Genomic DNA, 24,378 nt, shown 5'->3' on the forward strand with positions numbered 1-24,378 from the left:
GTTCACACTCCTTAATTGGAATTCTACTACACACAAAAGGCCAGAAGTACTACGATTTTTTGATATCTCAAATGGTCCAATTCCCAGAATTGAGCCTTTTGCGACCCCATATGTCCCAATTAAGAGTCTGGTGATCTAAGGACCGCCATACTCGTGGTGGCGTGGCAGTGGCGGATCCAGCCACCGCTGCACTGGCAGTATGACCAGTAGATTATTATTCGGGCAGTCGGACCGCCCTGGGACCTCTGGCTCCACCGGGGAACCGCTGTTCGCTGGCATAGGAGTGGTGGTTAAAGGCCGCAATATGCTTGGCGGGACAGCAACGGTCCCACCAAGCATATCCACTGCCTTGAATACCCGTCAGAGAGGAAACAAAAGGGACCCTAATGGCGCCCCTGTGTGTCAAAAATATGTGGATGGACACATGGGGCATAACATGTGACAACTTGTGTGCAGGCACATAGGTTCCTGCATGGCATGGACTTTCGAGTCCATGCCATGCAGAAACTTTGAAGAGCTGTCCCATTGTGTTGCCTTTTTTAATGGCATAACCACATTTAAAAAAGGCACCGCCATTGGGCCGCCCACCTGCCAGACTACTAAAAAGTCATAATCTGGTGGACAGGTGGCACAAGCTTTGGCAGAGTGGTGGCGCGGTGGTGCCAAAAATTTGTAATCAGGGCCAATACTTTTTTTTCAATGTACAAACAGTAAATTGCAATTTGGTAACTTGTTACCAAATCGAAATTTGCGTTTTCGCCCCAATTTCAATTCTGTAGGTGGAAGGGGCATGTTTAAGGCATCTCTTCCAAATACCGAATAGCAGTGGTCTGTATTAATGTTTTGCAACCGAATTCTGTATGCAAAATACTTTACCACCAATTCAAAATTGGTGGTAATCCATTTGCAAATCGAAAGGGGTACCTATTGGACTCTTTCCTTTTGTGAATGTTAAACAAAATACTTTTTAAAAGCTGGCAGTGTTCCCACTGCCCATTGCCTACTTTAAAAAAATAAAACTTAAACATTTATTTTTCTTTTTTGAGAGGCATACTGTTTTCCTTGAAGGAAATGTGCTGCGTTTAAAAATTAAAAATACTTTCTTTTTTATTAAAAATCAATCACAGACATTGTGGTTTGCTGACCCCAGTCGGCCTCCATCCATGTGTTGGCTGTGATTCCTAGTGGGTCGCTTATTGTGACCTAGCTCATTAATATTCAGAAGGTAGGTTGATTTGTGACCCAATGGGAATCACTATTTTAAAAACTCAAACTGTCATACGTTAGGAAATGCTATTTCCAAATTGCCATTCAATGAGTGTGGCAATTTGGAAATCTCAATTCCTACTTTTGATACATCTTGCCAAAAGTGCTTTATCACACTGTAGCATAGCACTTTAGGATACATGCTCACTTTTATAGGGGCATTTGGAAAATTATACTGGCTTTTCACCAAGGACAATTGATTCAGCTTTCAATCAATCAGGATTTGTAAAGCACACAACTCAACCGCGAGGGTCTCAAGGCGCTGAAAAGGGGGGGAGGGGAAAGCAAATCCGTTCAGTCTAAGAGCCAGGTCTTGAGAGTCTTTATGAACTTGTTCAGGGAAGGGGCGTGCCAGATGTCTGCCGGGAGTTAATTCCATGTTTTGGCCGCGATGTGGGAGAAAGATCTTCCGCCTGCTCTGGCTCTGTGGATGCGCGAGGTTTCTGCCAGTGCGAGGTTGGAAGATCGGAAGTTCCTTTTGGGTACGTGGAAGTTTATTCTGCCGTTGAGGTATTCGGGTCCGGTGTTGTGCAGGCATTTGTAGTTGTGGGTTAGGATTTTTAAGGTGATACTTTCCTTCACAGGGAGCGAGTGGAGCCTACGTAGGTGTGGGCTGATGGGTTTGTGCCGGGGGATGTTGAGGACGTGTCTGGCGGCGGTGTTCTGTATCATCTGGAGTTTGCGGGGACTTGTTGATGCCGGCATAGAGTGCGTTTCCATAGTCCAGTCTCCTGGTGATGAGTGCGTGGGTGACTGTCTTCCTTAACTCAGGGGGGATCCACATGAAAGTCTTACGGAGGGTTCGGAGGGTGTTGAAGCACCTGGAGGTGACGGCGTTGACCTGTCGGTTAATGGTGAGGGATGAATTGAGTACGATGCTGAGGTTTTTGGCATGGTCTGAGGGGGTCGATGGGCTTCTGAGGGCGGATGGCCACCAGGTGTTGGCCCATGCCATGGGGGTGGTCCCAAGGACGTGGACTTCCGTCTTTTCGGCGTTGAGCTTAAGGTAGCTGTTGGTCATCCAGATTGCTACTTCCTGCATCCCTTTTTGGAAGTTGAGTCTGGCGGTGGCGGGGTCTTTGGTGAGGGAGAGGATGAGCTGGGTGTCGTCGGTATAAGATACGATGTTGAGGCAGTGTTGTCGGACTATAGCTGCGAGGGGGGCCATGTAGACGTTGAAGAGAGTTGGACTCAGTGACGACTGCATGTGATGATCGTGGGGTCAGAGAGGAAGGGTGGCAGTCGGGAGTCTTTGGCTTCTTCCGGTGAGGAATGATCAGATCCAGTCTAGGGCTGTTCCTTGTATGCCGGCGTCATGTAGTCTGGCGATAAGTGTACGGCGGGAGACGGTGTCGAAGGCTGCTAATAGGTTGAGTAGGATGAGGGCGGCGGAGTGTCCTTCGTCCAGGAGGGTGCGGGTGTCGTCTATGGCTGCAAGTAGGGCAGTCTTGTGCTGTGGTTGCTCCGGAATCCGGATTGGGATGGGTCGAGGACGGCGTTGTCTTCGATGAATCGTGTTAGTTCTTTGTTGGCTGATTTTTTTGCTACTTTGGCTGCAAAGGGGAGGAGCGAGATGGGCCGTAGTTCTTGAGGTCGGTGGGGTCGGTGTGGGCTTCTTGAGCAGGGGCCTGACTTCTGCACATTTCCAGTCATCTGGGAAGGTGCCTGTCTCGAAGGAGGTGTTGATGATATATTGAAGTTTGGATGCGATGGTGGTGGTGGTGGCTCTGTGGTACATGTGGGGGGTCAGGGGTTTGTGGGGGCTCCCGAGTGGATGCCTTTCATGGTCGAGTTGATGTCTTCGGCTGTGATTGGAGTCCAGGTGGTGATGGTGGGCTGGCTGGGATATGTGGGGGGCGGGCCCGCTGTGGCATCTGATGGGTGGTTGGCAAAGTTGTTGTAGAGGTTTTTGATCTTGAGGTGGAAGAAGGTTCCAAGCTTGTTGCAGAGCTCTTGGGACAGGGTGATGTCTGTGGCTTTGCTGCGGGTGTTGGTGAGTTCCTGCATGACGGTAAAGAGTTCTTTGGAGTTGGTGGAGTTTGCGAGGATTTTGTTGTGGAGAAAAGTCCTTTTGGTAGTTCTGATTTGGTTGTGGTAGTTCATCATGACGTCCTTGTAGGTGATGTGGTTTTTGGGTGTCTTGGCGTTTCTCCAGTTCTTCTGCAGGCGTCTGCAGGTGCGTCTGGCTTCTTGGAGATCGGTGGTGTACCAGGTGGCATTCCTGGGGCGGTGTTTGTCGGTGTTACATAGCGGGCGAGTTTGTCTGCGGAATTGGCGATCCAGTTGTGGGGTTCTTTGGCTGCAGCGTTGGATGCAGGGGTGTGGTTTCTTGGGTGAAGGTTGAGTTGAGTTGCTTGTCTGTGACTTTGCTCCAGTTCCTTTGTGGTGGGCGTGGGGTTGGTGTGGGTGCTTTCGGTTTGTCGACGGTGAAGTGTACGCAGTGGTAGTCGGTCCATGGGGTTTGCGTTGTGTGGCTGAAGTGGATGCTTTTTCCTGCTGTGAAGATGGGGTCGACGGTGTGTCCTGCCCTGAGTGTCAGTGCGGTGACGGGTTGCGTAAGTCCGAGGTTGGCGAAGTTGGCCTACAGGATGGTGGAGTTGGGGTCGCTGGGGTTATCGAGGTGGAAGGTCAGGTCACTGATGAGTATGTAGTTCATTGAGGATATGGCGTGGGATGATTTAAATGTGATTCGCGTTCACAGTTTGCTAACTTTTTTGCTGTTTTATTATGTCTTCTAATAATATTTGTGCGTTGTGTTTTGACGCACCTCAAATATGTACTTAGTTTTTATTGTCTTTGCCAGCCCAGTACAGCTTGAAAAGAGCACACAACGCACTACACACTACACACTAACACACATTTCCGTGGCTGGGCAGGTAGTCCTGGCTATTTGGTGGAGACATTAACCTGTCTCTAAGACTCTTCATATTTTAGCCAAGACACTTGCAGAATTGTGCATTACAATTTTCTTCATGCCACATGGTTTAAAACACAACATTTGAGGACTAATCTATTCCAAATTCCACTTCAAAGGGCAGTCACGCTTGCTTGCTCACTGGCCACGTTCGTCGACTATGGTCGCCCGCACTTCTCCTACCCACGTCCGTTGCTATTGCAAAACATTTCTGGTGCGGTGTAAGGGCGCTCCCTTCATGCAAGAGGTCCTGATTGTTCCAGGGAGCAGGTAAGATTGCCAATGTTTGGAAAATGTAACCGAGTATGGCGCCAAAACCCATGGCACTGGCAGTGCTCAGACCCCACAGAGTGCACATCTCATACTTAAGACATCTGTCCGAACGAGGGATGCTAAGTGGCCAGTGACAAGCGGAGCTTGAGCCCAAAGGGTTAAACCTGTTCCGTGAAATGAACTATCGTTGCACGCGCCGCGCTCTGCGCCTCGGCCCTTGGGTGCTGCCTGCCTCCCGCACAGCCTGGGCACGGAACCTGCTCCCCGTTGCTAGGTGCGAAGCATCTTTTGTTGTAGCAACGGCGGAAGAAGGGAAGCTGCTGCTGAAAGAGCCGGAACTGGAATGTGGCTTTCCTAGTCGGGGCAAAACACCCAACATCTGAAGGAAACTCCCCGGCTGAGCATCCTGCCCACCTCATGCTGGCATCGAGCGGCTCGGTGAGTGCCTCGGGCCACTGCTCTGGGCTGGCCGGCCCCTCTATTTGCTCTGCTGGCTTAAGGTTTGTAAGGTTTGCGCAGCTCCCGCGGTTACTGTTTGATCTGTGAGGGAAGGTCCCTGGCAACTAACAAAGCATGTGATGAGGGCTGCAAAAGTGACTCTAGGGTGCCAGGCAGTAGGGTGACTCTGCCCGGGGCGCTCTACACAGAGGCAGCGGATGGCGACCTTCTACAGGCCTCTGTCCACCACAGTGAGTACCCAATGGGCTGGGCAGGTGGGGTGCAGTAACTGGGAACATATTAAGCTCTAGAAAGAACATGCCTCAAAGTTTGGATGCTTTTGATATTTGTGTTTCATTTGCTGAGTGTCTAAACTTTACCAAATGCCATTATATAACATGTAAAGTAGCTCAGTGGGTTGGGTACGCTCTGCAGCAAACTGTAATCTGCAAACCACAGGTGCAGGTGTGCAAGAGCTTAACATGGCTGCTGCCCAAATCTGCGAGTAACAGTAGGGTACAATTTAAAATTCTCGAAATGCATTTTAGGGTGTTACTTCAGCAGCAGTAGATAGCTGGTTATCATGTGCTGGTCACGCCTCAGAACCCCCCACGGGTCTACTAAGCTTTCCCTCCTTCCAGTGACATTAAAGGGGTCACGTCGAGTTCGGTAATGCATTGGTTCCAGTTGAGCAGCTGTAACACGAGGAAGTAAAAGTTGTGCCCACGATCACACTGAGTGTGCATGTGAAACTTGAGACTACTTCTGTCGCCAGAGATGTGTCCAAGAGGCCACACCCCGCCAATGTATGAACTCCTTGTTTCCAGAGCACCCATTAGCCTTGTCAAAAAGTGAATGATAAAATGGACCCAAAGTAAATAAGATATTAAATTACATGGCTTTAACCTGCTAATCTGTTTGCGCACCAAAGTGATTGTCTTTGAAAGGCCACAGACCGCTTTTCAGGTTGTGTATACTTAAGGCATAGGTGTCTCTGTTCTGATCTTACTGCCATAGGCATTATTGTGATATTGGTTATTCACGTTCTGAAAACCGGTTTTGGGGTCACTGTAGAAGACTGCAACATGGAAGATGTGCAAAGCTTCTAAAGTCACCGACGAGGTTGAATGGCACATGCTGGCACTATTGATGAATAAAAGTCAAAGTCAAAGTTTCTTTATTCAGTTAAAATTTAAAACCATCAAAGCACAAATCACATCACAGCTACATATTATAATTTATACAATTAAATACTACAAGCATTTCCAAATAGATCAGATTTAAAAAACCATTGCCAACTATCTGTACGCCCCCAACCAAAAAAACCCTTGGCTATCACATAAATACATTAAAAAGTTGTCACATACAAAAGCATTTACATTTAAAAATCTCATTTTCATAAAAAGTTAAAAAAGGAAGAAGAGAAAATGGTGCTATAATTGGAGTGAATAAATATATTGACCTTTCTTTTGTAAAGCGTTGATATTCAGAGACGTTTTAAGGCATGGGCAAAGGCGGCAAAGTGCCCAGGGCCCCCACTTTCCTTAGGGCCCCATAAAAACTGAACTTTTTCTTTATTTTTCTGTTATCCATTTCTCTATCTCACCCTTTAACATTTGATTCAATTGTGTTTGCCATCATGGGGCTTCAATAGGAGAAAATGGTTAAGAAAGTTCAAAGGTGTTCCAGACAGAGGCTCTCAAAATATTTTTTGCCCGGGGGCCCCAGAAACCTTTAAAATAACGCGGGTTGAAGTGCCTCAATGCCCGCGTTTTAGCACTAGGTGATAATGGGACTCCTGTGTTGAGCGTTGAAGATCTGATGGTGGTTGTTGAATGGGACCGAATATCAATCAGGACATTGCTTTACAAATGACATTTCCTGGGTCTAAGCCAGATAATAGATGGGTGGGCGTTGAGGGCCGTGCTGTCTCGGGGGGAATCTACCTTTATAAATAGTATATAGAAAAAAGCACTGGCAAAGCAAATAAGTTTCGCTGAGAGAGAGCTACTGACTTTGTCAATGTTTTTCAGTCATGTTGTACACCAGTATGGATGCTGTGCAGCATGAATGAAAATAAACATTTTTAAAAGTGTCATACTGCCTCATGGATGGAGGGAGGACTTGCAACTCAGAGGGTGTGGGTAAAAAAATGTCTGTGATGTGGTCAGCGGTGTCCACGATTTAGGCCTTTTTTGTTATTGTGGGTGGGTTAATGTTAATGTTACCACAACTTGTAAAGCACAACAGCTGCCCCAGCAACGGGGCGCCCGGTGCTGGCAGCAGAGCAACTGACCCGTTGTAGTACATGGATATGTATTTAGTTACTGATGAGCTCGTGTTGAGCTCGTGATACTTGCTGGGTGAACTACCTTGAGAATAAACCTTCTTCTACAAGTAAGAAACTGTGGACAGTCATCATTTACTACACCCGTGCAGAAGGAGCAGGGGCACAGGCTACGCTGCAGGGAACAGGTGTGTTTTAATGGCCTTCCTGAACTCTAAGTAGCTGTTAAGGCCCCGGATGTGAGTAGGGAGCGAGTTCCAGAGGTGAGCCGCCCTATTGTGGAAGGAACGGCCTCCAGCCCGGACTCTACGTGTCCTGGGAATCACCACTAGGTGTTGCCCTAGTGAGCATAGATGACGTGCGGGGACAGAAGGTGAAAACAGGTTGGCCAGGATGCCAGGGGTAGAGAATGTCAGGGCTTTGAAGGTGATGCAGAGCACCTTGAATTCAATGCGCCCGACCACTGGCAGCCAGTGCAGCTGACGAATGGCGTCTGACACCGGACAGGACCTGCACAGGCCAAGGAGGGTTCTTGCTGCTGCGTTCTGGGCCCTTTGAAGCCTCAAGATTTCGGCTTGGTGGAGGCAGGCTGCGACATTGGGGGGGTGGGTAAAAATACATGACAATAGGAGGGAGTGTGGATTGAATAGCAGAAAGTTAAAAAAATAACTTTATGATGCAGCCAGTGCTGCTGTTTGTTATAGCTGGTAGATGGGATGGCAACAAAGACAGTGGGTGGGGGTTAGGCAACAACATGAAGGGTGGGAGGATACAGGAAGTGCAAACAACAACACAGAGGCGGAATGGGGCAAGCAAAAACACAGAGCGCGGGAGGGGGCAAGCAATAACACGAATAGCAGAAGGGGGCAAACAGGAAGGAAGCAGGAATGGAAGAAAGGGCAAGCAACAGGAAGAACGTGGGCATGGAGGGGACAGATAGGGGGGAGCAACATGAGGATATAAGTTCAAGTTCAAGTTCAGAGATTTGTATAGCGCACTACTCACCCAGAGGGTCTCAAGGCGCTTGAGGGAGAGTGGATGCATTACTTATCGAATAGCCAGGTTTTTAGTTGTTTTCTGAAGGAGAGGTGGTTTTGTGTGAGGCGGAGGTGAGTGGGGAGAGAATTCCAGGTTTTGGCCGCTAAGTAGGAGAAGGATCTTCCTCCCATGGTGGATCTATGGATGCGCGGGATAGCGGCGAGGGCTTGATTGGATGATCGTAGTTGGCGGGTGGGTGTGTAAAAGGACAGTCGTGTGTTGAGGCATTCGGGTCCTAGGTCGTAGAGGGCCTTGTGTGCGTGGGTGAGGAGACGGAACGTTATTCTCTTATTGACGGGGAGCCAGTGGAGGTCTTTCAGGTGACCGGAAATGTGAGCTTGACGGGGGATGTCCCGTATGAGTCTGGCTGAGGCGTTTTGGATGCGTTGGGAGTTTTTTCTGTAGTTTGGCTGTGGTTCCGGCGTAGAGGGTATTTACATAATCCAGTCGGCTAGTGACCAGTGCGTGGGTGACTGTCTTTCTTGTTTCGGTGGGGATCCAACGGAAGATTTTTTTGGGCATACGTAGGATGTTGAAGCATGAGGATGAGACGGCGTTGACTTGTCTGGTCATCGAGAGGGAGGAGTCTAGTATGAAGCCTAGGTTACGTGTGTGATCTGTAGGTATGGGTGCTGTACCCAAGGCCGGTGGCCACCATGAGTCGTCCCAGGCAGAGGGGGATGATCCTAAGACGAGGACTTCCGTTTTGTCTGAGTTTAGTTTTAAGCGGCTGTTCTTCATCCATTCGGCAACTTCTCTCATTCGTTCGTGTAGATTGGTTTTAGCAGTGTTTGGGTCTTTGGTGAGGGAGAGGATCAGTTGGGTGTCGTCTGCGTAGGAGATGATGTTGAGGTTATGTTGTCGCGCGATGGATGCGAGGGGACTCATGTAAACGTTGAAGAGGGTGGGACTGAGTGATGATCCTTGTGGTACGCCGCAGATGACTTCGGTGGGCTCTGAATTGAATGGGGGGAGGCGGACTCTCTGGGTTCTTCCGGCGAGGAACGAGATGATCCAGTCCAAAGCTTTTCCTTGTATTCCGACGTTGCTGAGGCGTTGTATGAGGGTGCTATGACTGACTGTGTCGAAGGCGGCGGAGAGGTCAAGTAGGATGAGGGCAACTGTTTCTCTGTTGTCCAGTAGCGTTCGGATGTCGTCTGTAGCAGCGATGAGGGCGGTTTCGGTGCTGTGTTTGGCTCGGAAGCCGGACTGTGAGGGGTAGAGGGAATTGATGGACTAGAGGAAGGCGGCGAGCTGGCTATTTACGGCTTTCTCAATGACTTCGGCAGGGAATGGGAGCAGTGAGATGGGGCGGTAGTTCTTAAGTTCAGTGGGGTCTGCTGTGGGTTTCTTCAGAAGGGCGCTGAGTTAGGCATGTTTCCAGCTTTCCGGGAAGGTAGCAGTGTTAAGGGAGCAGTTGATGACATCTCGGAGATGGGGTGCGATGATGGAGTCTGCTTTGTTGAAGATGTGGTGGGGACATGGGTCGGTTGGTGAACCTGAGAGGATGGAGTTCATCAGGCGGATGGTGTCTTCAGTAGTGATTGGGTTCCAGGCGCAAAGGTTGTGAGAGTACTGTTTTGGTTCGGAGGTGGGTGGAGTGGACTGTTCTTCGGACTGGTTATCAAAGCTGTTATGTATGTCGGCGATTTTGTTGTGGAAGAAAGAGGATAAGGAGTCGCAGAGGTCTTGGGAGGGGGTGATGTCGTTGGTGCCGGCGGTGGGGTTGGTAAATTCTTTGACGATGTTGAATAGTTCCTTGCTGTTGTGGGCGTTGTTGTCGAGTCGATCCTTAAATGCTGATTTCTTGGTGTATCGGATCAATTGGTGGTGTTTGCGGGTGGCGTTCTTGAAGGTGGTCAGGTTGTCAGTGGTTGGGTATTTTCTCCAGGTTTTCTCGAGGGTAGGACATAACTTCTTGGATTTCTTAAGGTCATCGTTGAACCAGGGGGCCTTTTTGCTACCTTGTTTGATCTGGTGGTTTTTCAAGGGTGCTAATTCATCAGCGCTGTGGGTGATCCATTGTGTGAGTTTGGTGGCAGCTTGGTTTGGGTCCGATGATATGGCGGGAGGGTTTTGGTTAAGCGATGTGAAGAGTTGGTCTGTGGTGATTTTGTTCCAGTTTCTTCGAGGAATAGGTTGTGGGGGGTTGAGGGTCGTGGTCTTTTTGTAGCTGAAGTGAACGCAGCTGTGGTCCATCCAATGGAGAGCTGTGGTGTGATCGAAGGAGATGTGTTTGCTGGAGGTGAAGATAGGGTCGAGCGTGTGTCCTGCTAAGTGGGTGGGGGTGTCAACAAGTTGTTTGAGTCCGAGATTGGCCACGTTGTCCAGAAGGGTGGTGGTGTTGCTGTCGTTGTTCTTTTCCAGGTGGAAGTTGAGGTCTCCCAGTAGAATGTAGTTCTCGGAGGGGAGGGCATGTGGGCTGATGAAGTCAGTGATGTCTTCGTTGAATTGTGTGCGGGTTCCTGGTGGTCTGTAGATGAGGGTGCCTCTAAGTGTGGTCCTGGGGTCGGTGTGGATCTGGAAGTGAAGGTGTTCGGCGGTCGCGAGGTTATCGTCGGAGCTGGTCGTGATTCGGATGGTGTTCTTATGGATGATGGCGATGCCTCCTCCTGTTTGGTTGGTGCGGTCCTTTCGGATGATCTTATAAGCGTCCGGGATGGCTATGGCGATGTCGGGCGCTGATGAGGCGTTCATCCAGGTTTCTGTAAGGAAGGCGACGTCTGGCGATGCAGTGTCGAGTAGGTCCCAGAGTTCAGTGGCGTGTCTGTGGACCGAGCGGGTGTTCAGCAGGATGCACTTCAGGTGGTTAGAATCGGAGCTTTGTTTGGAGGAAGTGGATTTGGTGTTGGCCTTGATGCAGGCGAACTTGCAGGAGTGGCAGGCGAATGGTCCATGGGTGTGTCCTGGGGCAGCTTCGCAGCATTGTGGTGTGCGTCTGGGGTTAAGGGCAAAGAGGGTAGTGGCATCATACGTTAATCCGGTGGAGTGGGATTTGCGGGGACCAAGGTGTCTGGCGCTGGGCGCGGTCCAGGCGCGGACGGGCGTAGACGGGCTTACCTTTGGCGCACCTTCGGCGCGCATGGGGCGCGACCGCTGCGCGTGAACGCTGCGCGCAAAGGCATCTGTCATATGTGGATGGTGGAGAGGGGAGGGGCGAGGGAGGAGCAGCTGGGAGGCGGGAGCGGGGCGGAGAGCCAGGCAGGGAGGCACAAACAACAACAAAACACAAAATGGCAGTCAGCCCAAAAGCGAAACCGGGTTGGGGCACACTATGAGGATAATAACGCGATGTGAATGGCAGTGGAACCGGCACAAGGCACAATCAGGCACAGAAACCAAAATACAGGCAGCACAATTCAGCAGAGCGTTGCAGCGCGCTATGGTAGACTAGCGCCACGATAATATGCAAATTAATCGCTCGTGAGATAGGCAAGGCAGCGCAGCACAGTTGATCCGGTAATTATAGCGTAATGTGGCGATCTAGCACAGCGAGGGTATTCAATAACTAAACAATGCAGGCTGTAGTCTGGCTGTGGGCGCTACGATACCACTTAGTCTCGCAGGGAGCAGCGTGAGGAGCGACCGCCTCCGAGGTAATCAGGACGGTCACAGCGATTCAGCGGGAGAGTGGAGCCTGACTAACAGTGGGAGGGAGGAGCAGCTGGGAGGCGGGAGCGGGGCGGAGAGCCAGGCAGGGAGGCACAAACAACAACAAAACACAAAATGGCAGTCAGCCCAAAAGCGAAACCGGGTTGGGGCACACTATGAGTATAATAACGCGATGTGAATGGCAGTGGAAACGGCACAAGGCACAATCAGGCACAGAAACCAAAATACAGGCAGCACAATTCAGCAGAGCGTTGCAGCGCGCTATGGTAGACTAGCGCCACGATAATATGCAAATTAGCGCTCGTGAGATAGGCAAGGCAGCGCAGCACAGTTGATCCGGTAATTATAGCGTAATGTGGGGATCTAGCACAGTGAGGGTATTCAATAACTAAACAATGCAGGCTGTAGTCTGGCTGTGGGCGCTACGATACCACTTAGTCTCGCAGGGCAGGGAGCAGCGTGAGGAGCGACCGCCTCCGAGGTAATCAGGACGGTCACTTCTTCACAGAGCCGATTTGGAAGGTATTTACCTACTGGCATAGCGTGGTGTGCTCGTTTTGAGAGCCCATTAGAAAGAAATCAGTGACCTTATTTTTAAAAGCTGATTTACGTGACTGGAGACAATTTTTGATGAGAACTTCCTGAAATGAACTGCAACCATTAAGATTAAGAACCACATATTCTTGAAGAAGTGATTATCGTGAAACTGTGTTATTTACCTGCTGAAACTAGATAAAGTTATATATTTTTATAAAATATACTTACCTGTGTGGTCTCAGTTTGTGGTGGATTGGGGATTATTGTTGTGTTGAGTGCAATTATTATACACATTGCCTTGGGGATAAGCCTGCCTGCTCGCGCCAAGCTACCTAGAGGGAGAGCGGAGCTTATCTACTGTGTGTATTCCTTCACCCTGACTAGAAGCAAGGGTCCCTACTTGGTCTAAGGTACTTACCTCTGCCAATAGAGACCCCCAGATCTAACATTGGTAGATGTTAGATCTCTCACCGAGTGCTTCTACAAAAAATAAAGAGACAAAACACAAAACTGGAGCAGTGGAAGGACACACGCACTTTGACCATGCTTCAGCAGAGGGTCAAACAGAAAAAGGAGAGTGAAGGCCGCAAAGGTTAACAAATCAGAAGCAAGCAAATAAGAGTGGCTAATGGTAGGCAATGGGGAGGCTCTAAGCTCAAAGTAAGCAAACGAAAGATCTTGCAAGTGACAGCACATACGGTATCTCAGGCAAGACCGTAACATTGTGTGTGTCCCTGCCGTTAAAAGAAGTGCCATTAGTGTTAGAAAATTATTGGCTCGGATTATAACATAAAGTAGCACATTGCCGTTGTAAGCTTACATTCGTAAAACTGTCTAAATCTGATCTATACAGATAAATAAATAGTCGTTTTTCACATCCCTTCTTAGAACGCTTCTAAGATACCTATTGACATTTACGCACTCTACAAGCGTTAATACATAGACTGATGTACTTTTAACAAAATCTAATTTTCTGGAACACCATGATGATGTCATTAAGCTTTATTGTGTCACAGCAGAGTCCTTATATGACATCATTAAACTCTATTGTGACACAGAAGTATCCGACTGTAAATGCAGCTGTACTTTAGCCATGCCCAGTGAGTCGTAGCGTGATAACCTTAAGTTATTTGTGTTCTCTTTGAAATCAGCTGTGAGGTTACTGAGCTTCATTGTAGTTTCAGAGAATCGCTTGTGGTCAGTGAGCTCTGTTGTGATTCAGATGGACGATATTAGGAGTTCATCAAGTATATTATCTCACTAAGATCACTGGTGATGTGAAAGGTTTCTTGTGCAGAGCCCCATGAGCAGGTCAGTGAGCGCTGTTGGGATGCTGAAGGACCCTATTGTGAATGCATCAGTACCTTAAGCCAAGACCAGTAAGTCATAGCGTGATAATCCTTAGTTATTTTGTTTTCCTGTAAGATCAGTTGATTTCAGAGAGCCACTTATGATCACTGTTATATAATAAGTATTACATATTTCTTTTCCGTATACCAAGAGACTCGTGGTTGCATCCACGAGATTCGTTCTATGTCTTAAGTTCTAGAGTGCTGCCCTTCAGTCGTGAAGAAGCCAACGTCCAGAATGACGTTCAAAGGAATCTTCACGACTGAAGGGCAGCACTCTAGAACTTAAGACACAGAACGAGTCTCGTGGATGCAACCACGAGACTCTTGGTATACGGAAAAGAAATATGAAATAATTATTATATAACATCTTCTCCTCTTGGAAGGGTAACAAAGAAAACAGAAAATTGCAAACACAAATCTACTCCAAAACATAGTCTCTCAATCTACAAGATAATTGCTTTAAACGAGAAGCTCTTTTGGTTGGCTTCTTCACGACTGAACGGCTCTGGTTGTGGGTGTATATTCTTTACCACAATAAACCTATGTTTGAACTACAATCAAGACTCCAGTACGTATTTTACAATCACCGAGGTCTATTGTGATTAAAAAAAGACTGTATTGTGAATTCATCAAATGTATGAATCAACCCAGATAACTCTAGTGCATTGTCACAGAGTTATGTTATTGCACAAAGATCACTTAAGATGTGAATGCTTTATTGTGATTAAATAACCCCATGATGAGATCAGTGAGCTCTGTTGTGATGAGAAGAGATGATGAGCTAAGAACTATCATCAGGTCAGACAGTCCTGTTGAGACATCAGTGAGCGCTGTTGTGAGGTGAGGTAGCCTTAGTATACCCCAAGCAGGAGCCACCTGTGCACCGGTTGGCTTGTGTAAAATTACATAGTTCTGTTAGGACCGCACCTTGGCAGTGGGTGCTTGAACTGTGTGCACATTGACATATATGGCTGTCGCCTCTGTCTCAGAATTTTGGGGATAGCTGGATAGGTGAAATCCTGGGTCGGGTTTCTACTGGCGTGCTTAGTTTCTAGCATTAGTACACCATGGAACTTTATCATGATGTCTCAGAGCTCCACCGTGACATCATTGTGCTCCTCTGTATTCCTAACAGGTCTTTCAAAACTCATTTTCAAATAAGACAATCATTATGTGTTGCTGGTAAGCTCTACTGTCATGCAGGGGGCTCCATGGCACACAGGGGAAGTCACTTGGTGCCCTGTGTGATTGACTGTGAGCGGATTGTATTGTGTGAGTGTCTTAGTGTGATCTTACGCACGTCTACTGACATTTAGTAGAGTCATGTTATGCAGTCACTGTGCATTGTTGTTATCTGAAGATGTGAGTGTATATACTAGAGGACGGGGAGAAGAGCAACTGTTCTGCCATCAAATCAACACTATTTATTATTGTTATGTGTTTTCCAAGTGACACATATTAACGCTTTCTTATGGCTTCCAATTAACTCTGCTAATATATATCACACTATACTGTTACGATTATGTCTTTAAATTAATTGCAAGGGAGGTCTCTTGTCATTTCTTTTTGTGATTGCCAGTGAGTTTTTTTCCTACGATGTTGAGAAGTGGTGTGGTTGTTTAACACAGGTATTTCTTTGGGTCAATGAATTCCATTATGATTTGTATATATTTTGTTGGTATCGAGCACTATAGTGATTAGTGTGTGTGGCTCTATTGGTCTTTGCTTAGGATATATTTAGTTAGGTCATGGTACAGGTGTATGATTGAGGTTAGTGCACATCATTATTTTGTTATGTAATTAAACTTTATTGTGAATAATATGTTTTTGGTACGGTCATCAACTCTGTTGTGATTATCAGAGTGTTTTGTTAGTTCAATAGTCTGTATTTGCTAGGCATATAGTTTGTTAAGCCACTAAGATGTTTTTTGATTGTCGGTGGTATTCTATAAGTCATCAATCTGCATGGCGAGTGGCAGGGCATGTAATGTTCGGTCATTAAGCTTTTCTTAGCAGTTTTGTTCTTTGCTAGTGGCATTTTGTTATTCTAACAAGCTGTGTTGTTGGTGCCAGAGAGACATTAATCACGCTGTTTTAGGCTGCCACAAAGGTATTTTGTTAGGTAATCAATCTGTATTTTGGTTGTCATTGGTAATCATTCTGTGTTTTGATTGTCACTGGTATCTTTCACTATCGCTGAGCTGTTCGTCTTAGCAATGGGTATTTTGGTAAGACTTGGAGCTTTTTTTTAATGCTTCTTAGGTAAATAATATTTACTGGTATCGGTAGGATTCCTCTTTCTGCTCCCTCGAGCTCTATTGCCATTAGCAAATGGGTGTTTTGCTAGACACCAGACTGGATTGTGATTGCCAGAATGGTCTGTAGTTAAATATAAAGAGGTATTGCGATTGGTACGTTCTTTCATAAGGTTATTTTATTAACTCACCAACCTGTATTGTGATCGGAATGGAGTTTAAGGTCATCAGGCTGTGTTGTGCTTGGCAATAGGGCCCTTTGATACATCATGCAGCTAATCTGTGATTATCACATTTCTGAAGTACATAAAAGCCCTATTGTGAAAGCAAAGAATCTTTTTACATAATCGACGACCGTTGTTTTATGATGTTTGTTTACTTGATATGATTCTCATCTTTAAAGTACATGGTCTGACCAGAAAATATTTAAGCATCCCATCGGACTGCTGTAAAAAAAGTGAAACCTAAACCGATAACAAGACATTTATTATAAGTCCCTCAGGGAAAAGTATATCTCACCCAAACTCTGGTCTGTTGAAGAATCAGGTCCACAAGAAGTACATTAACTTTTAGATTGGCCAAAATTGTGCATTGTCTGTGCACACATAGAGCAGCAATACCAACGAGGCATTTTCTACATATGCACAGTGGTATGGTCTACCCTGGTTTATGCCAGAACATGGTTTGGGGCAGTAGCCATAGTAGTATTTTGAATATGCAGTCAGTGCTATCATCACATTTGTTACTCCCCACTCCTCTGTTACGCTGTGCCTGGACATTCCTTGTACTCCTTCATAATTGTGCGCGACTCTTTCATTTACTGTAAGGGTACGTTTAGGGATTGGATGTAGGTAGTGGTAAGGGGTGGTAGTAGTAGAGGAAGGTTAGGAGTAAAGAACAAAAGGGGTGTGTGTTCCCCCAAAGAGAAAAAATATCTATGTACATATATGAATAAAGTCTGGCGTCTCCTTCAATGTATGCATATCAGCAGTGAAGATAATAATTTATTATTGCATTTTCCCCCTTTAGTTGAGGAGAAATGGGATCAGTCTCCCACCTCATGATGCACTGACAGCAGTCCTACCTGATTACCATCTCCTGTACCACAAGTCACCTCGTGAAAGAAGGGAGCAGGTTCCTGGGCACATCCAGCCTACTGACAACACCCAGAATGAAGACTTCCACCCCCAGCCATCTCTCCTCGAGACTGGGGAATTCGACTACCTGGGCAGGTAAGCAATAACACCCTAAACAACAGAGATCTTTGCAACCGTTCGTACAAGGACGTAACTCTGCCACACATCAGAGCCTGCTTGTCTACAAGCCCTACTTACAACTCCTAACACAGCCTAACGCAAACACACAATTAACACAATATGTCACAATCTCAGAAGATAGTCTCTTACTTGTGATGGAGCATAACTGCAAAGTATACTTTCTGCTAAGGCATCACTAAGTATAAATGTTGTGTTCATCAGTCATTACAGAGCACAAATCCTTAGACCAGAGTATACTCACACACAGGGAACCATTCACAGCAGACCTTTGCTTGCCATCTAAGAACCAAGTGTAGCGAAGTGACAGCACAGAGCCTAACCAGTAACAACACCTTTCAAAGTTGAAATTTGGTCAACTACACCAGACAAATATGTATGCATAGCTTGGTTTCACTCCAGAGAGGTCTTGGTTATCACCCTCTGAGTCCATCTCCCAAACTCAGCAGAGCCCCACTAATCAATGGTTCCTCAAACTTCAAGTCACTGTTCACTCTTGTGCACCAGAGCATCACTTAGGAGAGCCTTGTCACTAGAGCTTACTCCTATCTCAAAGTTTCCCATTTTATCTATATATGTCACACCAAGCTCTTTCTGCTGTCACGTACACCGTGGATCCCACAGAAAAGTCCATTCTTACCTCCAGCATATTTGGAAGTTTCATCTTCGGTAATATTTTGATAGACAACCGAAAATGTGTTCTTCTCTGAACTACATACTCCTGGAAATGCGCAGAATTCAATGTTTTATCTTCTTTGCGATAAAGGATCAACCAATAGGTATTAACTAAACATGACATATCGTAAACACTGTATCTTTATATATTCTTACATTAGCGACCCACTCATGAATAGACTACAAGGTTCTAGGTGAAGCATAATTCTCATGGGAAATAATATATATAGGAAATTCTTTTTAGGTCGAGCTGGTGTAAGGAGCGCGCAGCGCTGTATCCAGCGAAGCCTCTATTGTTATGCACTTGCTGGGAATCTGGGACAAGGGATGGGCACGTGCAGGGCAGTCGGCGATTTCAGCATGTGTGCGCGCACGTTCACCCACGTGCCGTGCACATCTCCTGTCCCACTTCCAGAGCAAGTCAGCCTTCTGCAATCAATCACACTCACAGACACACACGCACACACACACACACGTGCACACTACCCCCCCACCCCACCCCACTCACCGGGCTCTTTCGTCGCTGCGCTGCTACAGGCTCAGTCACTCCGCCGCATCACCTGGCACACACGGGGCTTCCCTCACTCATGGGAGCCCCGCACTTGCATCAGCCTCAGCCGCCACTTCTGCTCCTTCTGATCGTCTCCTGGCACACGCGGGGCTCTCCCTTAGGCATGGGAGCCCCGCGTCACTACTGCTCCTCTGGGCCAGCCACTCCGTGGTGCGGGCTTCCCGCAGAAGGCGGAAGTCCCGCCCCACGAGCCGTGACGTTCCCAAACTTCCGGTTTTGGTGTTCAAATCTCCGATGTTGCTCCTCGTAAAGTGCGGGGCAGAAGACGTCAGGTGTAGAAGTATAAATGGACACCGGATTTCTTTAATTAACCGACTGTCCGGTGAAATTCTGGACAGGTAGTGATAAAACTTAGTAAGGAAGTTTTTATATTGTTTCCTGGGTATACCTGTTTGTGTGGGTGAGATTAATACTTTTCAGTTGCTAGCCCTACACTCCCTTGCTGGGAGTCACTTTTGCAATCAAACCAAAAGGTTTTAAGTGTGGGAGCGTAAATTAGTTTTAAATCGCCGACGGTAGGTTGGCAACTATGCCCCTTCCGTTTCGCATTTTGTCATGTCGATTACTACTGTGCCTCTGCCCCGGCAGCACCCTCTCTTTCATCACTGGCCGCCCAGGGGCCTTCCATTTTGCTTGTACGGCGTCGACCAGCCCTGCACTTCCCACATTCAGGGAAAGCAGCCGCCGGCAGCAGGCTCGCTTTGCAGGAGACCCGCAGCTCTGTTCTCGTTCCAGTGACCCTAAGGACGGCAGGAGCTGTTTCCTCATTGGGTGCAGGGTTGTTTCCCATAGAGGCACTTCAGGTGCGCGAGGGGGGTTCAGGTGGTGTCTGTGTGCTTCTCACGACTCGGGAGTACCTCTGGCACTGTGGAAGCAGCGTGGGAGGCAGGCTAGTTTCCAATCCCTCTTCTCATGAATTAGTTTTAAATCGCTGTCGATAGCTTGACAACTATACCCCTTCCGTTTCACATTTTGTCATGTCGATTACTACTGTGCCTCTGCCCCGGCAGCAGCCTCTCTTTCATCACTGGCCACCTAGGGGCCTCCCATTGTGCTTTTACGGCGTCGACCAGCCCTGCACTTCCCACATTCCGGGAAACCAGCCGCCGGCAGCAGGCTCGCTTTGCAGGATGGTGGAGGCTTCCCTTAATACAGATGCAGGCCGGTATTTGCGCACCACGCTGGGAAGGTGCAGACCGCCTCGCGCTGTGGACCATCCACTGTTACCAGGCCGCAGGCGGTGTCCCTCATGTCAGCTGCTGCAGAGACGATCACCTACGTGCTCACCTGTGCCCAGTGCTCTCCCTCGCCCTGCTAGTCAGAAGCGTGCAAGTACCAGGGACACGGCACGGGCTTCCTTACGTGCCTAGCTTCTTTGCCACGCCTGCTGTACATCAGTCTACCCAGGGGCTCACCTCATGCCCAGCGGGTAACTGGTCACTGCTTACGACTGCTGGCAGGGGGTGCCCTCAACGCAGGCTTCACTATCCTCCCTCGCAAACGTCAGGGCTGTTGCTGCACTCAGATCCAACCTGCTTGTCGCCATTCTAAGGGTGCTAATGTTTTGCAGAACATCTGTTACAAGAAGGTGTTTCACTGAGTAATAGACCCCGCTCATTATTCTGTCAGTGAGACAAAAAACATATTTTAAAATAGGCCTCGTCTTTAGGCTTGAGCGCACCTCACAATTTAACTCGCCTTGATGATTGCTTCCACTCTATCTATCTATCGCCACTCACTCTATCAATCTATCTATCTCCCTCACTCTATCTATCTATCTATCGCCCTCACTCTATCTATCTATCTATCTATCTATCTATCTATCTATCTATCTATCTATCTATCTATCTATCTATCTATCTATCTATCTATCGCCCTCTAGCTATCTATTGCCCTCACTCTATCTATCTATCGCCACTCACTCTATCAATCTATCTATCTATCTCCCTCACTCTATCTTTCTATCTATCTATCGCCCTCACTCTATCTATCGATCTATCTATCTATCTATCTATCTATCTATCTATCTATCTATCTATCTATCTATCTATCTATCTATCTATCTATCGACCTCTATCTATCTAGCGCCCTCACTCTATCTATCTATCGCCCTCACTCTATCTATCTATCTATCTATCTATCTATCTATCTATCTATCTATCTATCTATCTATCTATCTATCTATCTATCTATCTATCTATCTATCTATCTATCGCCCTCTATCTATCTATCACCCTCACTTTATCTATCTGTCTCTCGATCTATCAGCCTCACTCTATCTTTATCTATCGCCATCACTCTATCTATCGCCCTCACTCTATCTGCCTAGCTATCTATCGCCCTCACTCTCTCTCTATCTATCTATCTATCTATCTATCTATCTATCTATCTATCTATCTATCTATCTATCTATCTATCTATCTATCTATCTATCTCCCTCACCCTATCTGTCTATCTATCTATCTATCTATCTATCTATCTATCTATCTATCTATCTATCTATCTATCTATCTATCTATCTATCTATCTATCTATCTATCGCCCTCACTCTTATCTATCGCCCACCCTCTATCTATCGCCCTCCCTCTATCTATCTATCGTCCTCTATCTATCTATCGCACTCACTCTATCTATCTATCGCATCACTCAGCACCACCACAGCATCACTCAGGGGCACCACAACATCACTATGCGCTACCACAGCATCACTGAACACAACAGCATCACTCGTCGCCACCACAACATCACTCAGCGACACCACAGCATCAATCTGTGCAACCATTCAACAACAACTGGTTCAAATATGTTCTCTCAATGTTTCAAGCTTTATTACAAATGTCACAAAAAGATGGTAATATTTCACTTCTGTTCTTGGATTTTCGTCACAATAAAATACACTGAACATAATCTTCACAAAAGTTATTTACAAAAGTTTAAGCTATTGCCATTATAAATTACAATAACTTTTATTTAAGCGTTAATTATAAAAAAAATAAAAACCATTGTTATTTGTAATATCAATACATCTAAGTCACGTAAATACAACACATATTGCATTGCAAATGCTATAGTTTCACATTTGCAAAAGTTATAACTATTGGCATTGTAAATGACAAAGCTATTAACCACTTGAACGCTATGGGGATTTTTCCCCTGTGCTGTAAATCCAGGAACACCATTATTCATGACGAGCTGGGCTCGTCATCAGTGTAGCAGGAGGCTACTGCATGACGAGCCCAGCTCGTCATGAGCGTGGAAGGGGTTAATTTCGCTATTTTCAAAACCAACACATGAATAAAAAATGTGTAATTTACAATACCAATATCTCAAACTTTCCTAATGCGAGACCTATTGCATTGCAAATGCTTGTTTTGATTTGCCTTTATTTCTTGACAAAAAAGACAATCCTCAAGAATTGTGGCAGCAAACATTTGAGAAGTACCTGGGGAGGGTGGAGTTAGAGATTGAAGACTAATTGAATACTTACTGAGTGGCCATAACTTGTTGTATTATTGGTCAGTCACTTTGTGGCTCTATTATCCGCTAGTTTAGAAAAAAGGTTTTCACAGGTATTCCAAGATTATTTTATTCTCAATTTTGAATATCTCATTGTCATGTGATATCAGTGATGACACTTGTCACATCATGTGTAATATCACAAATGCATAGTAAGGATTTAAAGTTGGATAGGCTCCTAGTTGGTAGTTTTTCAAAAGTTATGTGTTTAGCTTGAAACCAGTTCACTGTTTATGTGATTTTCAGTGTTTTTTAATATTATATTCTGAAATCTGTGAATAGGTTTCTATCGTCTTTCTAGTAGCTTTTAATATATTCAGCAATTTATACAGCCATTTTTACCTACTAAGCACAGCGTTAAATGTATTAAAGCTATTTTTCAAATAATTTGAAACCAAAAATACATTAGAAAAGCAATAGAGGATTGCTGTTGAGCTGAACAAAACCAGTTTTTTGTTTTTCTAAAATTCCTTTTTAACTATTTACATGATGCCTTCATGCCTATGTCTCAAAGTTCCTAATATCCGGATTGAAAGTGAACATATTAATATAATCAGAAATAGGTTTTCCTAAAACGGTTCATTTTTAGGGAACGATGTCAGAAAGGAGTTTTAGAATTTCTCATGGGTTTTGATAGATTGATGGGCAGAGAGAAAGCGTTCTCTTACCCTTACAGAGCCACCCGCCCTGGCTGAACATCCGAATAAAAGGACTAAACATTGGCTGTTGATTTTTGAACGAATAATTCAATACTGTTGCTGCCAGATTCATTCCAATAATACCTTCTTCCCCAGGGCTGACACAACACTCAACGCTGATTGATGTGCAATATCGTTCGCATATACAACTCACTACATATTATCAGACTCACCATTAACTTTTTATTATACACAGGTAACATGAGAAAAGCCTTGGGAAAACTCAAAGGCCTTGGTGTTAAAGTGAAACATATGTAGCTACACAATGGATTATGTGAGAACATGATTATCACAAGTAAATGTGGATATTCATTAAAAAATGTTTTAAAATGATATATATTAGTGGATGTACCTTAATTGTAATATACATGTAGTTCTACACTAACCCATTATTTACTTGTATGGTTTACCACGACAAGAGACATGCTATTGCTATGCTTTTTTAGAAACATGGACTTGCTGTGGTAATGCTCTCTCAGGTCCATGTATACTCTTGGAGAACTGTGGAGGTGCACCGACCATGCACTTTCAAACTATGACAATACAGTGGCGAGTATTTCTCAAACCACGGAAATGTAGTCAGAATGTGCTCATCCTTTGATGGATGTGCAGTGCACGGGCTCTGGTAGAACCACACAGAAGGTTATTGGCATTTTGTCTACATAATAGCAATGTTGTTGACATATTGTGGAATCATAAAGATTCTTTTGACATGCGCTGGTGGAAAGATGAATATGCAAAGGCAATGTTTGCTGAGTTATGAGATGCTGTTAGCTCGCTCAGTCAGAACCATGGAGATGCTCTGGCCATGCTACTAGTACCATGTGCATCTTCTCGATATGTATTAAACCATTTTTATGATATAAGCATGCTTTTAGAGTTGAAGGAGAAGCTTCTTAGCATCAGAACCATGGTGATTCATAATTCTGAAGGCACTTCGAGTATGACCACATGGAAATGCTGCAAGCCTTATTTAATTTTTTCAATTTATTTTTAAAGTTTTATATAGCGCGAGAATTACCCCTTGGGAAATCGGAGCGCTTTACAATTTGGCAATCATGAAAGGTACAGGAAGTAGTAACAGTAAACCAACAGATCAACATACAATCAGAACAGTCAAATATGAACAAGCGTGTCCTAGAGTGACTGGGAGGCTGGGAATCTAGCCCAGAACTTTCTTCGTCAGTATTCCTTTAACTTCTCTTTTGGAAGAAGCAGTCAAATGTTCCAGTCTGGTTTCAGTAGTTAGAGAATTCCCGATTCTCTGTGCGATACCCGAGAATGCCCGATTGTAAGTTTTCTTATTATGGAATCTCCGTGGATTGAGCAGTAACGTGCTGGCACCTCTAGAAGATCTGGAGCCACCAGAGAGCTCCAGTTTTTTTGTGAGGTATAAAGCGGTGTTGAAATGTAAAGCTTTGTGGGTCATGCATGCAATTTTTAATTGTATCCTTGCTTCATACGGGAGCACATTTTGTGATTTCTGCTCAAGCGTGATATGATTGTTTCGGTTAGAACCTGTGATGAGCAGAAGAGTTGAGAGAAGCCCTTAGTAGGGGTGTGTTAGATCTGGGAAGGTCACAGAGGGTTGAGCTTCCATAATCCAGCTTAGAGATCACTAGGGCTTGCACTGCAGCCTTGAAGTCGTTGCGGGGTCGAAAAGGTTTTATTT

The 24,378-nt window shown here is 45.9% G+C and overlaps 1 protein-coding gene across 1 annotated transcript in view; it reads left to right on the plus strand.

Annotated features, from left to right (window-relative positions):
- The window catches only part of CCDC33 (coiled-coil domain containing 33), a 1,331,950-nt gene that overhangs the window by 1,049,827 nt on the left and 257,745 nt on the right, over positions 1 to 24,378 (plus strand). The window contains exon 13 of the mRNA XM_078684539.1: positions 17,002 to 17,204. Within this exon, the coding sequence (XP_078540665.1) occupies positions 17,002 to 17,204 (203 nt within the window). The remainder of the gene's footprint in view (positions 1 to 17,001; positions 17,205 to 24,378) is intronic.

The sequence above is a fragment of the Lissotriton helveticus genome, chromosome 3_2, assembly GCF_964261635.1.
Source record: "Lissotriton helveticus chromosome 3_2, aLisHel1.1, whole genome shotgun sequence".
Lineage (NCBI taxonomy): Eukaryota > Metazoa > Chordata > Amphibia > Caudata > Salamandridae > Lissotriton > Lissotriton helveticus.